This window comes from Barbus barbus (assembly GCF_936440315.1).
Source record: "Barbus barbus genome assembly, chromosome: 35".
In the NCBI taxonomy this organism is placed as follows: domain Eukaryota; kingdom Metazoa; phylum Chordata; class Actinopteri; order Cypriniformes; family Cyprinidae; genus Barbus; species Barbus barbus.
The window spans coordinates 13,763,667-13,778,737 of record NC_136763.1 but is presented as its reverse complement, the minus strand read 5'-3'; the positions used below and the strand labels follow the sequence as shown (position 1 = coordinate 13,778,737).

At 35.9% G+C, this 15,071-nt stretch overlaps 1 protein-coding gene across 5 annotated transcripts; it reads left to right on the top strand.

Moving 5' to 3' along the window:
• Positions 1-1,932: 1,932 nt before the first annotated feature.
• On the top strand, positions 1,933-13,299 carry LOC306854902 (uncharacterized protein). Of its 5 annotated transcripts, XM_079393210.1 has the most exons (7): positions 1,933-2,195; positions 2,507-2,937; positions 3,049-3,113; positions 8,813-8,929; positions 11,200-11,329; positions 12,154-12,263; positions 12,396-13,063. In XM_079393210.1, the coding sequence occupies exons 1-6, from the start codon at positions 2,015-2,017 to the stop codon at positions 12,181-12,183; spliced, it is 954 nt and encodes a 317-aa protein (XP_079249336.1). In that variant the 5' UTR covers positions 1,933-2,014; the 3' UTR covers positions 12,184-12,263; positions 12,396-13,063. The 5 variants fall into 5 exon arrangements, with proteins under 5 accessions (XP_079249336.1, XP_079249333.1, XP_079249337.1 ...); XM_079393207.1 differs by lacking the exon at positions 11,200-11,329 and having other exon boundaries at positions 12,396-13,299; XM_079393211.1 differs by lacking the exon at positions 8,813-8,929.
• Positions 13,300-15,071: the final 1,772 nt, after the last annotated feature.

Sequence of the window (15,071 nt, the reverse complement as noted above, 5' to 3'; positions counted from 1 at the left end):
TACCTTTTTCCATATTTTTTATTGTATTTTTACAAGATCTGTTTTCAGGTTAAAAATGTAAGGCTATGTAAGACTATAAAATGCTATACTGATTTTAAGACTTCGATAAAGCTGCAGTAGTAATTTTAAATTAAAGGTGAAAACATGAAGCAAGCATTATGAAAATGGGGCCAGGGATCACTTTTAATTGTGCTGTTATATCTTTGGAAGACAATGGGCCGGGAATGATGCCCAGTTTAAAAAAAGAATGATGGCACTTGGTAAAGTGGTATTTATTGTGTAATTTCAGGATTTGCAGATAGAAATTCTCAGGGATTACGCTGTCCTGTAAACCCATCCAACCAATTGATGCTTGAAACCAAGTGGTAGAAGTTCTTGAACCAGCAACTGACGAAGGACTCCGAATGAAGTTTCTGGAGCCACATGGAGTCAGCAGTTTTGTTTTTTGTTTGTTTTTCCTGGCCCAAGACTTCTGATTTTGAACTATGGATCAAGTCCACATATTTCATGGACCTGTAAACTCCTCTGTTGTTGAAGAGGAGTTAAAAAATAATAATAATGCAAGACAATAAAAAAAGAATATTTATACATCTATGTCTAACCCTTTTTCTAGTGAGGTGTAATTTAAGTCAAATTAATTGAAATGTACATTTAATTTACATTTTTATCAAATGTCTGTCAGAAATAACATGCATTAGTTGTGCTCACCATTGATGCTAAATTTCATTCTGGCCAATTATAGTAAAGTCCTAGAGGCTTTTTATGAATTATTATAATTTGAAAGAAAATTCTCAGAAAAATTCTTCACATATCTACTGCCAGTACTATAAACCTGAGAGCAGTACTATAAACAGCATATACTCCAGAAGCCCCAATCTGCATGTGGAATTAAAAAAAAATAATAATTATCTGATGTAGTATAAATTCTTTTCATTTGTGTCTTAAGTATTGAAGGCTAATATTTGATTCTTTTCAGATGATATTTAAAAAATGCTTTATAAACCTTTTTCTGAAGACTGTTGAAAAAATAGCTCAGTTGATTTGGTTGCCATCAAAGTCTAATGGCTCTTATTCAAATTTTACCATGGCTTCAGTTCAGTAACACAAAATAGGAACCTAAACACATGTTGAAACTATAATGTCTGTAATAAAAAGGGACTGTCTTATTTCTCCTATAAATTATTTACCATGAATCTAGAATTTTTTTGATTGATGGAAAATAATTTATAGGAGAAATAAGACAGTCCCTTTTTATTAAAGACATTATAGTTTCAACGTGTGTAGGTTCCTATTTTTCATAACTACCATAAATGTGTTATAAGAGATCCTGTTACATTCATGTTTCCATGGTAACGGAAAGCAAAGGAAGAAAAAAGTGATGTGATATGTTATTTTGAAGGCGAAGGGTGTGAATTGGTTTGCTGAGCGAGAGAGAGATTATGTGGCATATATTTGTTCCTCAAATCAAATTCTTGGATCAAAATGATATGGTTTGGTAGTGAGACGTCCACTGTGTTATCCAATTTATAGTTTGTAATGGACCCAAATGGCATTTTAACACAGATGATCAGTCATTAAAGGAAAACATTTCACAGCTCTCTGGAAATATTGATTCTGACTGGTAAATCAAAACATTCAACAGTCAGATATTTTCACTTTATAGGCTTTTTTGTGGCAAGACTGTAATAAAGTGATAAACAGTGGTAATTTGCCATTAGTCACTAATAATAGAATAATTTTTCAATATAAAAAAATTATGTATTTTGTTTGGATAAGAAAAATGTGTTTCTACGTGTGTGTGTGTGTATACATACTGTATATATATATATATATATATATATATATATATATATATATATATATATATAAAAAGCAGAGATACACATCCAGACCAGCAGGTGGCACTAATTGTTAAGCTACAGCTAAATGAACGCAGACAAAACAATAGATGAGATGTTCTGGATGAGGAAATAAGAGGTGGATAGACACTTCCGTGACATTTTATGAACGCACAATGTCTAAACTGCAGATTTTAAGTGTTTTTCTAACAGAGAGATTAACATTAGCTGCGCAGGAAATATTTAAGGCTGTGGAAGACATGTTTTCAGAGTATAATGAGGAGATTTGTCGCTCCAGACAGGAGATTGAGCTGCTCAAGAGGAGACTGCAGCAGGCAGGAGTTCAGATGGACTCTGGTTAGTCAGTTCATCTTAAATCTGAGTCTAATACTTATTATTGTCATGTTATGGTTTTCATAAACACGAATAATTAAGACTTAAATGTGTTTATCTAAGCACCTTAAATCCGTCACACCTCTCTAAATAGTTTACAGCTCAATGAGGTTTAGATCATAACAACACTTTGCCATTTTATTATGCAGCGTTCTGTTTTTTACACATGTATCGGTTTTACTATTATACTCTTGTCATGTATACATTACACACCTGACATTGTTTTACAGCTTATGATTCTTACGTATGCTTATTTACTATGTTTATTCGTATAGAAACGCAGGCTTGCTCCTCTGAGACTGAAGGAGAGAAATACACCCAGACATTTTCAGAGGAATGGAGATCTGAACATGTCTTTAAAGATACAGAGATGCATATGAAACTAGAAGTTTATACACAGCCGGAGGAAAATGAAGAGGACATGCCTGTGTGCAGTGAATCAACATCTTTATCACCATGTATGGACGTTTATCATGATCAGACACCCAGCAAAGATAGTGAATCCCAAGTGATGGACAGTAGTGAGAATAATTTTTCCAATTTTAACAAAGCAGCTCGAATTAAGAATGAGACTAATACTGAAACAGGTACCACCTGTCAAATACATGGCTTGGATGATTCAGGGGCCAGTGATGCTTCCAGTGACGTCAACAAAGTGAAAGTTAGCCACATTGGCTCCCCTAGACATGAGACACAAATATTTAATGTAAGTCTGTCTATATGTAGGAAATGTCTCTTAAAGTGAAATATTATTCTAATTGTATTATAAAACACCCTTATACAAAAATGTGAGTTGATGGATATCATCATTTTACAGATGCCCCTCAGAAATCAAGAGATGTTGACGAAGCATCGGATGGAGCTGTCCCAGATAAGAGGAAGGTACTCGAAAATACTCTTTATTGTTTCATCTGTGCCGATTAGAGTTGACATTTTGTAGTGAAATCAAACATGCACTATAGACTACACAAATCCTTCGCATGTCAAAATTGTAATTGAGTCAAAATCTGCTAAAAAAGTAATAATGGAATATTTACAACAAGATCTTAATTTTTATGGGTTTGAATAAAAAAAAAAGTGATGAGACGATTAAAAAAAACTTTACTGTTTAAAAAAAACAACAACAACAAAAAATTGATAATCAAAATCAATGAATTTAGGACAGCTGAATGTAACATTTCAAACGTGATTTATTTAAGCCACAAAATAAACTTCATCCTGTTAATAGGTATAATGAACTACGAAAAAAGTTTTTCACTTACCCAAAAATCAAACATTGCTCAGCACTCATGCACGTTATCCCATCTGTCAAAAACGTAGGCTGGCTGTCGGTTGAAATATTACAGCTAAAAACATCGACATACACTCATGGGCTCTTCCCTGAATATTTGCTGGGTAAGAAATAAATAATTATTACCTTAACATTCATCTGCTTTCAAATCCACATCATTTGAATTTCACTGCATCAATAGCCCGTGTTTCCACTGTCGGGCAAAAAGCATGTGTGCTAGTGCGTGCCAGAAACCGCTTGAAGAAATCAGACGTCAACTTCTCATTCTCTATCAAAATAGTGTATTTATTTAGTAACATAGCCCTATTTTATGTTATAAGTCTTGTCTCGAGACTTTAGCTCCGCGTATGTTGTAAAAAAAACCTAATAGTTTTTGTTCGGGAGCTCCCTCTGCTACTCTGTCATATTTTTGATGGAAAAAAATATAGAAATGATCATTCTTTCTAAATGTGATGTATACTGTGACTTACTGAGATTTTGCCGATATCCGATTTGCCGATATTTTCAACCCATTTTGGCCCATAACGATACCGATATATTTAATTTTGTTTGGAAACAATAGTCTACCCTGTGCAGAAATAAGCAAAATATTTGTTAATTTTGGTTAGTTTTTAACAAGAAATTTGTTAGAATTAAATAAAAAATAATGAAAGTTTTTTGACAGTGCATTGAAGCTTTGAAAGTAACTATAAATAAACTATATATCAATCGCTGTATTTTTTTTCCCCTAGAAAGATGCTGTGTTAACCCTAAAATTTTATTTTAAGATTTAACATTTGTGTACGGTGACCGAGAGAGCTCAACGCGTTGCAAATAGAAAAACACCTGCAAATTAAGAAAACAACTTCGCCAATTTGACAACACACGCGCTGCAAATGCACACAACACAAGCAAATAAAGAAACGCACTGCAAATACAAAAAAATACCTGCAAATTAAGAAAACTTCATCAATTTGACAACACACACGCTGCAAATGCTCACAACATAAGGGGAAGGGGAAGTCGTGCCCTAATGGTTAGCGAGTCGGACTCGTAATCCAAAGGTTGCAGGTTCGAGTCTCGGGCCAGCAGGGATTGTAGGTGGGGGGTGAATGTCCAGTGCTCTCTCCATCCTCAATACTACGATTGAGGTGCCCTTGAGCAAGGCACCGAACCCCCAACTGCTCCCCGGGCGCTGCAGCATAAATGGCTGCCCACTGCTCCGGGTGTGTGTTCACGGTGTGTGTGTGTTCACTGCTGTGTGTGTGCACGCTGGATGGGTTAAATGCAGAGCACGAATTCCGAGTATGGGTCACCATACTTGGCAGTATGTCACTTCACTTCAAATACTCACAACACAACCAAACATAGAAATGCACTGCAAATGCAATTCTTTATTTGGTTGTGTTGTGAGCATTTGCACCACTTGCTGTCAAATTGATGAAGATGTTTTCTTGATTTGCTGGTGCTTTTTCTATTTGCATGTGTTTTCTGAAGTTGAGCTCTCTCGGCCACCATATTTGTAGATGGTCTAAAGCAAAAGAGTTGTAAAAATTCTGATTTGTTTTAAAAAGAAAACATATTACACATTAATGAATAAATCAATATATATATATAATTATTTAATTTGACAAGTGTCATGTTTGTTTGTTTTTTTCTTTCATATAAGCTATAGCTTCTGACTATTAAATCAAAACATACTCATTATTTTATGACATCAATTACTGCTTTATTTAATCAGAAACACAGTCTAAATATTATTTTTGTAGCTGTTTTACCTTTAATTTAATTTAATTTAATTAGAAGCAGGCCAACAGCGCCCCCTACAGATTAAAACACTTCACTTCAACATTATAGTCTGCAGAGGATGTAATCTATTTGGTTCCGATGTAGTCCACTAGGGCTTGTCCAAGTGCTTGTCCATTTATTTGCCACCCACAGCTGCTTTTCATTGCAGAATTGGATTAGCCGGTCACCAGCTTCATTTTTCTTAACTAATCCAAACCGGCCTGTAATGTTTAACTCTTCTTGATTACCAACCTTTGCATTGAAGTCACCCATGATATAAATAATGTCTTTTTTTTGGGAACCTGATCTAATGCTTCTTCAATTTTTGTGTAAAAACTTTCAATATCATCTTCTGAGGCGTCTGTTGTTGGAGCATAGATTTTTAAGACTAATGTTCAGTGGCTTTGCACGTATACGAATGGCCATTATACTGTACGGTCATATCCGCCTAAGCTCATGATGACCTGAATAATACACTGAAAAGTCATCTGACTTAAAGTGACCGTTCTCTTTCCAGTGTAATTCACTTATTAACTTATAGTAAGTAAACTTATGTTGAGGTGTGTCATTTCTCACTTGACAATGACCATTTTTCCTTTGCTCATTTCCCTCACATTCCATGTTGCAATTTTGTATGTTTAGTGCAGCACAGATTCTTTCTTTCATCACAGGTAAAATCTACAGCTGGGGCTCCCAAGTGTTTCCCCCATTTGCGTCATAAATATCTGATTTACTCTCAAAGAAACATTGCTCTTCCCCAGTCTCAAGTTGGGTACTTACTGGCCTGGGGGTTCACCATTCAGTACCTTAATCACATTCCATAAGAGACTAGCCATGAATTTTCTTGGCGATGGATTTGCAGGGTAGGTCGCCAGGTCTTTCTCCAACCCTCTCCATTTATATGGTTTGAGGTCGCGGACACATGTTTGCCTGGCTTCTCAGTTCAGACCTGTCTGGCATGGGAGACCCTTCTGGTAACATAGCTACCACCAGCATACCACCTCTGGACTTCACTGAAACACTCAAGCCCCTCCGGCACGGCAAGTCCTGTGTCCCATTCCGATAGGTCTAAGTCAATCTGACCTTATGACATCATTATCACATGGCACAGCTGATTGGTTCTCTTCTGTATCAGTAGCCAATTAGCTCTCTGCTCAACATTCAAATTAGGGCTGTCACAATATTAGATTTTTCACACCACGGTTATTGTGGCTAAAATAATTCACGATAATCGATAAATTGCAATATCTATAGAAACCTTGGGGAATCAGCTAAATTAATTTTTATTTTATTTAGTTTTTCTTTATACCCAATGAACACAAGGATACTGATAAACACAGGGCACATGCATTTTCACTTCTTCTTCAGGTTACAGCTGACCTGTACTCTGGCTTTCTCTGTCGTCTTTGAAGCTCCCTATGAAATAATGAGAGAGAAAATACCATCTAGTTCAACAGTATGATGAATAAATATTAACATCAAAACTGATACTTTACCGGTAAATCGCGACATCCCTAATTCAAATATATGACGAGTGCTTGTTGTAGCAGTTTCGCAGCATGCTTCAGAAACCCTCCACCTTCTTCAGCTCCACCTGTATAGAGCTGCTACGAGGTGATTCATGTATTCTATAGGGGGTTATTTCATGTATGTTATTTTGCAGCAGCAGTACTTCTTACATGCTCACAGTCTTGGTACTTGCTCTGCCACAGCAGCAGCAGCGTAGCAGATCTGTTCCGCTAAGACCAAATACATTAACATTGTCATGTACATTATCATGCCAATCCCTCCGAGAGTTGCAGAAATTAATTAGATTGTGTTAATTTACATTTTCGTTTATAACCGCTTTAGCCCCGATTGATTTGGTTATTTCAAGTCAGATTTTGGACTTTAATCCCCGCTTTTCCTCAGGTCTCCATAGTGGTGTTGTGATTATTCACGAGAAAGCGCTTGAGTTTCGGTAGGAGAAATCAATCTACATATAAAATATTGGTCACAGATTTTTGGTCACTTTCTAAACAATAAAAGTGTAGCGCATCCACTAGTAATTATATATAAATAAATCGTTTTTTACAGATGCAAATATGTTAGAAACAATGCATCGTGATACAAATGCCAACTTGTATCCAATGCACACTTTTTAAACCGATGCATTGCATCCTTAACATTTTTTGCAGATGCACCGAGCGAATCGGGGAATCTTCCCATCCCTAGTAATGAATAACGAAGCCAATAAGTCTGCTCTCATCTATAGGTTATAACTTACTATGTAAACTTAAAAAATACATAAAATCACCATTATGTTTTTTCACCACAGTATATTTGGTCATCCCATTGAAAATAGCATTCAAATTGGATCATTTTGGAGCTTTAAAGTGCTGGAAACAGTTGTGTGATGCTTGAAAAAGTGCTTGAATTTCTCTCTCAAAAGGTTGTACAAACCATGAAATAAATGATAAATGTAATAACATTCGAGTATTTCTCCCACAACACCATGGTTACAGTTAGCGTTACTGTTTCTGGTTTTCTATGTCAGCGCCGTTTGATCTGTCTACAACAGAGATTTCTGTGCAGAATTTAAATGCTTCTCACTAAGATCTCGCAGCAATCTTATTCATTGTGCGGCGAATTCAAACGCTTCTCTCTGGATCTCGCAGCGCTGTGCTGTAACAGTGTCGCGAAATCTACTTTGGTTCCCGAGTAAAGCTGTTCTGAGCTCGGACAAGTTTGTTTGCGTCGCAGTCCGATCTGATAAACGGCCTGCGCTGCGCAGCTCAAACGAGTAGTGGCATTTTGTTACTTTTTTGTTTCGTTTGCTGTTTCTCATATGCAACAGAAATGGCATTGCTAGTTGAATAATGCAGTGGTCGCACCAGTGCGACCGCGCACAACATTGACTTGCAGAAAATATGGTCGCAGTCAGGAGCCCTGCCTTTTAAGTATTAAGCATGTGAATGCAGGAGCTGGCATCCCACTAGCCAGTTTGTCAGCAAATTTCCAGGTAGCTTGATGTGTGTGTGGCCACATCCCTCAGCAGGTGGGTGCTAATAACCTCAGTTACTCAACATCCTATGGAGTTAATGGCCCTGTTTAGTCTCTGACAATATCCAACATGTCTGATGTTATCTCTCAGTTGGACATGCGTGGCCTAGGAAGTGACCAGTGGAAAAAGTCCTGTTTGGATCTGGCAATTTTTTTCCTAGCAACACTGCAAGACTAATTGTTTTCCATTGTGATTGTGTAGCAACACGTTTTTTAGTGTTTTCCTATATTGCATCTATGACAAGACCTGGATGGATAAACAAAATCTCACTCATTCACAGGGCAAAGTAAGTCAGGCAGTGATTTAGCCTGTTAACCACCTTTTGTTAACCTATGCATGTGAGAGAGCTCTAACAGAAAAGAGTGAGATTTTAGCTGAAATAGTCAAGTGTGACATTGAGTTGGCTAGTGGGACACCTCCCTAAAGAGACAAATGCTTATGATAGTTTCTTTTTAAGGTCAAATTTTTCTTGTTGTTTAGATTGGCAGATGAAGAGCGAAAGAAGGCCGCAGCAAAATCTAGATCCCTAAAGCACAAGCAGAAAGTATACGGGAATGCTGAGCTTCGTGAGGCATACAGGAAAAAGGAGAGAGAGAGGTATACTGCTGCTTACATAAGGAAATCCTTTCAGGAGTGACTGGAGTTTAGATGCTTTATGACCAGTGCAAGTACATTAAGTACTATAGTAACAACAGGTCATGTATACTTAAGTATACTACAGTTTAAATATTTAGGGTCAGTAAGATTTTATTTTACTTTTTATTAATGCTTTATTTTGCAGGGATCCGTTAAATAGTTTAAAAATGAAGGTAAAGTCATTTAGTAATGTTACAAATTACTATATCATAGAAATGCTTTTGAACTTTCTATTAATCCAAAAATTCTGACAAAAATGTATCATGGTTTCCAGAAAAAGCACCACAAGAATCACACAAATTATATTTTTAAATATATTAAAATAAAAGTTATTTTAAATTGTGTAAATATTTCACAAAATTACAGTTTTACTGTATTTTTGATTAAATAAATGCAGCCTTGATGAGCATGAGAGACTTTCTAAATTGTAAATAAAATCTTACAGACACCAAACTAATATACTTATATATATATAGGGTAAACATACCTATTAAGCACACTTTCATTTTTGAGCTCAGATTATAAAAAGATAATTTATTATCCTACTTGATGTCTTAACCAATTGATGTGTTTGTTACTACATACCTCCTGTAATTTGAAGTCAATCAGATCATTGCACACTGAGATATGGGTCTCCATATGTTCACACTGTCTGGCGGCTATTTGGAAAGCTGTCTAAAAACTTTCACCAAAAGAGGAGCCCCTGAAATGTGTGTTTTTTAGATGTTTAAGCCTTTATTTTGGGTAAGTTTCACTACTTATTGTAAAATTAAGAGATTAATGTTCAGACTTTTGCATATTATAACCTGGAACTTGGATGTGGGAAATATTTACATTAGATCCAAAAGATAGTTTTAGCAACATAGCACAGATGCTACAGAACACAGTTAGCTGACTAGCTGTATAAGATTGTGTGCTACGCTAATATATTACTTCACAGGCTTTACTGGCTTGTACTTTTACATCCATAATATTATAAATTGACAGTTTATTGCTGGTCTGGCATTTTACAGTGCTGTAATTTTTAAAGATTTCATATTATTTTAAGGTGAGCTTAAAGGGTGCACTACTATGAAAATCACACAGCTTCAGTATGACGTCAATAAGAAAAAGTATAATTTCATAGATATTGTTAATGATAGTTGTTCATAATAAAATATGTATGAACTTAATACATGAACTAGACCTATTTATTTAGCAAAAATCCTGTCATTTTAATAAATATTACATGAAATGTATTAAAAATTGTTGCTGCTCCAATTAAGCTCAGTCTGCTCTCTTTAAGCTCTTCCATAATAACCATCTATGTAAATACCTCATAAACAGACTTTAAATATTAACTGATGGTTGTCACTTTAAGTTAATCTTTATAAAATGTCTAATAACTTATTTGAACAGCTTTAAGATGACAAAATCGAGACATTACTATAGTTTATGCCCAAAGATGAAAGAGGCATGTTGTCCATCAGAAACCTGTCGTATCTGTCCAGGAAAAAAGCAACTAAAGGCTGGAACACACTACACGACTTTTCAAATGTGAACAGATTTTTAAAACACCAGGCATCATACACTTAACGACTTTGTAAATAGTCACAAAGGAAAACTGGCCATCATACACTAAACGACTGAGGATCACACACTAGCAGACTTTAAATCCCTTCCGATCACAACAAACTCACACAGAAATGTGCTCATTGTTTCTGTGGTCATCCCCATGAATGAAATGTTTTATTGGTTTGTTTTATTTCATTTTTTAATGTGTTACTTAGCTGAACGTGGACTATTCTTTTGATTGACTTTGTACCTTCAAATAAAACATTTTTCAATTATTCTTTAAAAAGGTTTTTTAAAATAAACTTAAGAATTTTTAATAAAACATGATGTTGAATGGGAACAGGGGTGTGCTTAAAGGGTACACAAATGCACCCATTAAGCACAGCCAGACTTTTTGCGTTTAATGAATTATATCTTAATCAAAATTCTTTTGTCATTTAAAATAAATTTTAATATTTTTATGTGAGAGATTATTTTATTTTAACAACTTTTTGTACCGAAACCAATATCTTGTGCACTAAAAATATCTCAATGTAGATTTTGGTGAGCATAATAGGTACGTTTACCCTACTTATTTGCACACACTTGTATGTGGTTTTAATGTAAAAAATAAGCTTTAGATTGAGGTTTTTAGAATCGGCTTGACAATGACTCACTGATATTTCTCATTTTTGTAGATATCAAAGACGAAAATCTCAGGGGAAAGTGAAATTCGCTAAAGATCTGAACCCAATAGAACTGAGAAGGCAGCAGAAAAAGTGGAGGGAGAATTCAGCTGCTTACAGGAGAAAGCAAGCATTTCAGGAGGTTTTAGTCAACATTAAAGAAGACATTAATCAAGTCATTCCAGAGCCAGTGCCAACCACTTCCTCTGCTCAACATTATGGTGTTTTTAATGTTCACTGAGATATGCGCAAAAATATTCTTGTATTCCTGTTATTCAGCTGGTAGATTATGTATGTCACTAGCCAATGCCAAGTTCACTGGTACGATTCCCAGAAAATACGCCTGATGATAAAATCAATGTAATGCACTTTACAACATCTGCCAAATTCAAAAAGTAACCTCCATACAGTTTCTATCAGAAAGACTAGCACATACACATTCATTCCATGTCTTCAGTGTAAAAATTTCCTTAGCATTTACTTTAGATTACATATGGTAAATGACCAAGTTTTGGAATTTTTATGCTCTTAATGAATTTTGAAATAAAAATGTGAATGATGCAGTGCCATGCAGTGTGTTTTCTTTTCTTTCTTTCTTTTTTTTTTTTTTTTTGAGTCAAATCAAATGCATTCACGTTTACTTAAAATTTTCATCTCCAACAACGGGGTCTTCATTAATGCAATGAGTGGGGGAAACACTAGAAATGATAAAGAAAATAATAAAATGGAGGATGTCAACAATTTCAGAAAATGCTACATATTTTTTTTTTTATAATATGTAATGTATTTTTAGCACAGAATCAATTGTCAAAAGTTGAACCATTTAGACATTATTTGGACATTTGTTTGTGAGAATCACCCAATGAAAATAGACTCTTGAGAAGCCTTTTTCCCAATAAATATCATCAATAAATCTTTTTAAATTCTGGTCTTTCTGAAGTAACATGTATTTCTTTTTTTCCAAAGCAAATTACAATCACAGCAGGAGAGGAATAAGAGTGAAAATGAGGAAATTCTCAGAGTAAAGAAGATCAGACACCTTGAAGAAGTGACACTTGATAAAGAACAACAAACACGTAAGGGCATTTGAATGAACAGTGCTACTTGAAAATGTATTAATTAAACAAAAAAGGATTTGTCAGATATTGTTTCACCTCTCTTTTAGACACACAGGATAAATAAAAAGTGTAATTGTATTACTTCTTTAGAGTCCAAGACAAACCTGGCTGACATTTGTTTGGAAGACGTTCAGCATGAAGAGGAACTGTCTGAAAGCTACCCGACTCATCATAATATTCACGGAAATCCACACGGTACCGGAGAGTATTTGTGTGTCGTGTGCCGCAAAAGATTCAGCTCGCCAGGACTGCTGAAAATTCATCTACGAGTTCACTCTGGAGAGAAACCTTACCACTGCAACTTTTGTGGGAAAAACTTTAGACAATCAAGTCACCTGAACACACATGTCAGGATCCACACAGGAGAGAGACCTCACATCTGTCAGAACTGTGGGAAGACGTTTATTGACTCGAGCGCAAGAAACAGACACTTTAAAAAATGCGTTCTTATCTCTCTGCAAGCACAATGAAACACAATAGTGATGTTTCAATCGATAGATCCAATCCAGTGTCATTAAAAACATAACCACTGAAAAAGTGATGTCAAGAACATCTCCTCCTCCTGTCTTTAAAAAGATTTTACCTTGTTTTTTTTTTGTGCACAGAAATTTTACCTGAACTCATTGAAGCACTTTCAATGGTACATTTTCTACAGCAGGACTAGTTGAGTTTCATGAAACGTCTGAACTGAGGTACGGCTCACATTTTAACCATGTAACGCTTTGTTTATTTACTGAGAAAGTAAATTTTTTCTGCTTAAAAAAGCTGTTCATGCCTCCAGATTTTATCTTGTTCCTTCTACTTAATATTAAATGTTTATTAGCTAGCATATTTATGAGAAAATGTACCACTTTATTTCTGTTTTTATATGCAAACAAAATATTGCATTTCATTTTCATACATTTCTTTGCTGGGGAGCAAACTTGTCACCTTTCGAGGAAATTCGCCGTTTTCACCTTGAAATTGGTCATTCACGTGAATCGTGTAGATCTGTAAAAAAAAATAAAAAATTGGGGTGGGGGGGTGGGTCGTTGTCGTATCTGTGAGTCATTTGTGTCACGTCATCTATAGCGTTTTTTTCCCCTGTTGGTGAAGAAATGGACCCGCCCTACTCTGCCTTTGATTGGCTTACCTTAAAGGGTAACTAAACCCCTGGTCAGAGCCTAACTCCACCCACTGGCAATATTTGAAAAATGCTGGAAAAGTGGGCAGGGCCCAGCGGAGACAGAGGGGATGTGGTGAGCTCGTGCAGGGGCGTGGTTAGTAAGTGCCATCATACCTCACAGGGGTATGCAACGTCCTATTCTTTTTTTTTTTTTTTTTTTTGCAAAAATAATAAAGAATACAGTATGATGGAAAACAAACAGAAAATAACAGTATGTACAAAGAACAAAGTACCTTTCAATAATAATAAAAAAAAACAACATGGATTAATAGATAGAAAATAAATGTGGGGGGCGGCCAAGATGGCGTCGTAACAAGACAGGTTTGCAGGAGCTCTTGAAAACTTTGCTCAGATCCCGGGTTTTTTTTTTTTTTGAGCAGTTCATGTTCAGAACCAACTGGAAAGATGCCGTTTGCATTGTGAGTTGAGTAGCCTCCTTTAGTTATCTTTTTTTCCTTTGCATTTTTTTGCTGTTTGAGCTTTGCTGAAGACGCTTTTGCCAGCTAGTCGCTAATAATAATAACCCACGTGCTTTTGCTATAAATTGCTGTGCTGACTTGCGAATATGGAGGATAAAGAAGAAACTCTCCTTGCTATGCACAGCTATGCAAGGAGAACTCTAAAAGCTGAATTGGATGCAGTTGTTGGACAGTCTGAGTTTATGCTTTCACCCGATACACCTGAACCGAACCCTGCGAAAAAAAGTTAACCGAGTTCCAACAGTCCTTCAGTGAGTGATGTCATGCTAATGAGATTCATGCAGAGAATGGAGGCCATGCACAAAGAAACTGAGCCGAATTCAAGGAATTGAAAAAACGGTACTTGAAAACTCAAACTCTATTAAACCAATAATCAGCTCCCTCGAATTCCACGGTGAACAGGTGAAGCATTTGAATGATAAAACTGAGGAACTGGAAAAGAAAATCGTAAGATTGGAGAAAGACAACGTCGAACTTCGTGATAAGTATAATGATCTGGATGCTTACAAGAGACGATGGAATCTTCGCGTCGCTGGTATTCCGGAGAGAACGTAAAGCAGATGATCATCGACCTCTTCAGCGAAGTTTCCCCGAGCATCGCTGCAGATCTACCCCGTGGAGTTGACATCGCTCATAGGCTGGGACCTTGTTCTGCTGCAGAAAGATCCTCTCGTCACATAATTGTCTTATTTTTGTCGCGGTCCCAGCGGGACAAAGTTTGGAGAAATGCCAAAACGTCCTTCCTTCTCAGGGAAAAGCAGATCAAGATCTTCGAGGATGCAAGATCTCTCCTGTGGCCGACGGTAGAGAAGGCGAGATTGAGGGTAAAAGAGTGACTGCTAAAGATGTAACACACAACATGTTGGCAATGCTTATTCAGCAAGCGACTGTTTCTTTTAAATGATTAGCTTGAATAAGTGTAAGTTTTTTTTTTATATATATATACTTACGAGTTGTTTTTTTATCTATTTATTTGATAATTTATTTTTCTTTATTAATTTTTTTTATTGTTAATTATTTTATTTACTTTGGGCTCTTAAATCTTTACTCAAGCTGAATTTTAAGCGTAGTCTTTGTTATTCTCTGAACTTAAATCTGAACACCTTATTCCCGGTTGAGCTG

Coding starts and splice junctions, on each gene's coding strand:
- LOC306854902 (XM_079393207.1), top strand. CDS start 2,015: ATGTCTAAACTGCAGATTTTAAGTGTTTTTCTAACAGAGAGATTAACA. Junction 8,930..12,153: donor AGGAAAAAGGAGAGAGAGAG/GTATACTGCTGC, acceptor TTTTTTCCAAAG/CAAATTACAATCACAGCAGG. Junction 12,264..12,395: donor TGATAAAGAACAACAAACAC/GTAAGGGCATTT, acceptor TTACTTCTTTAG/AGTCCAAGACAAACCTGGCT.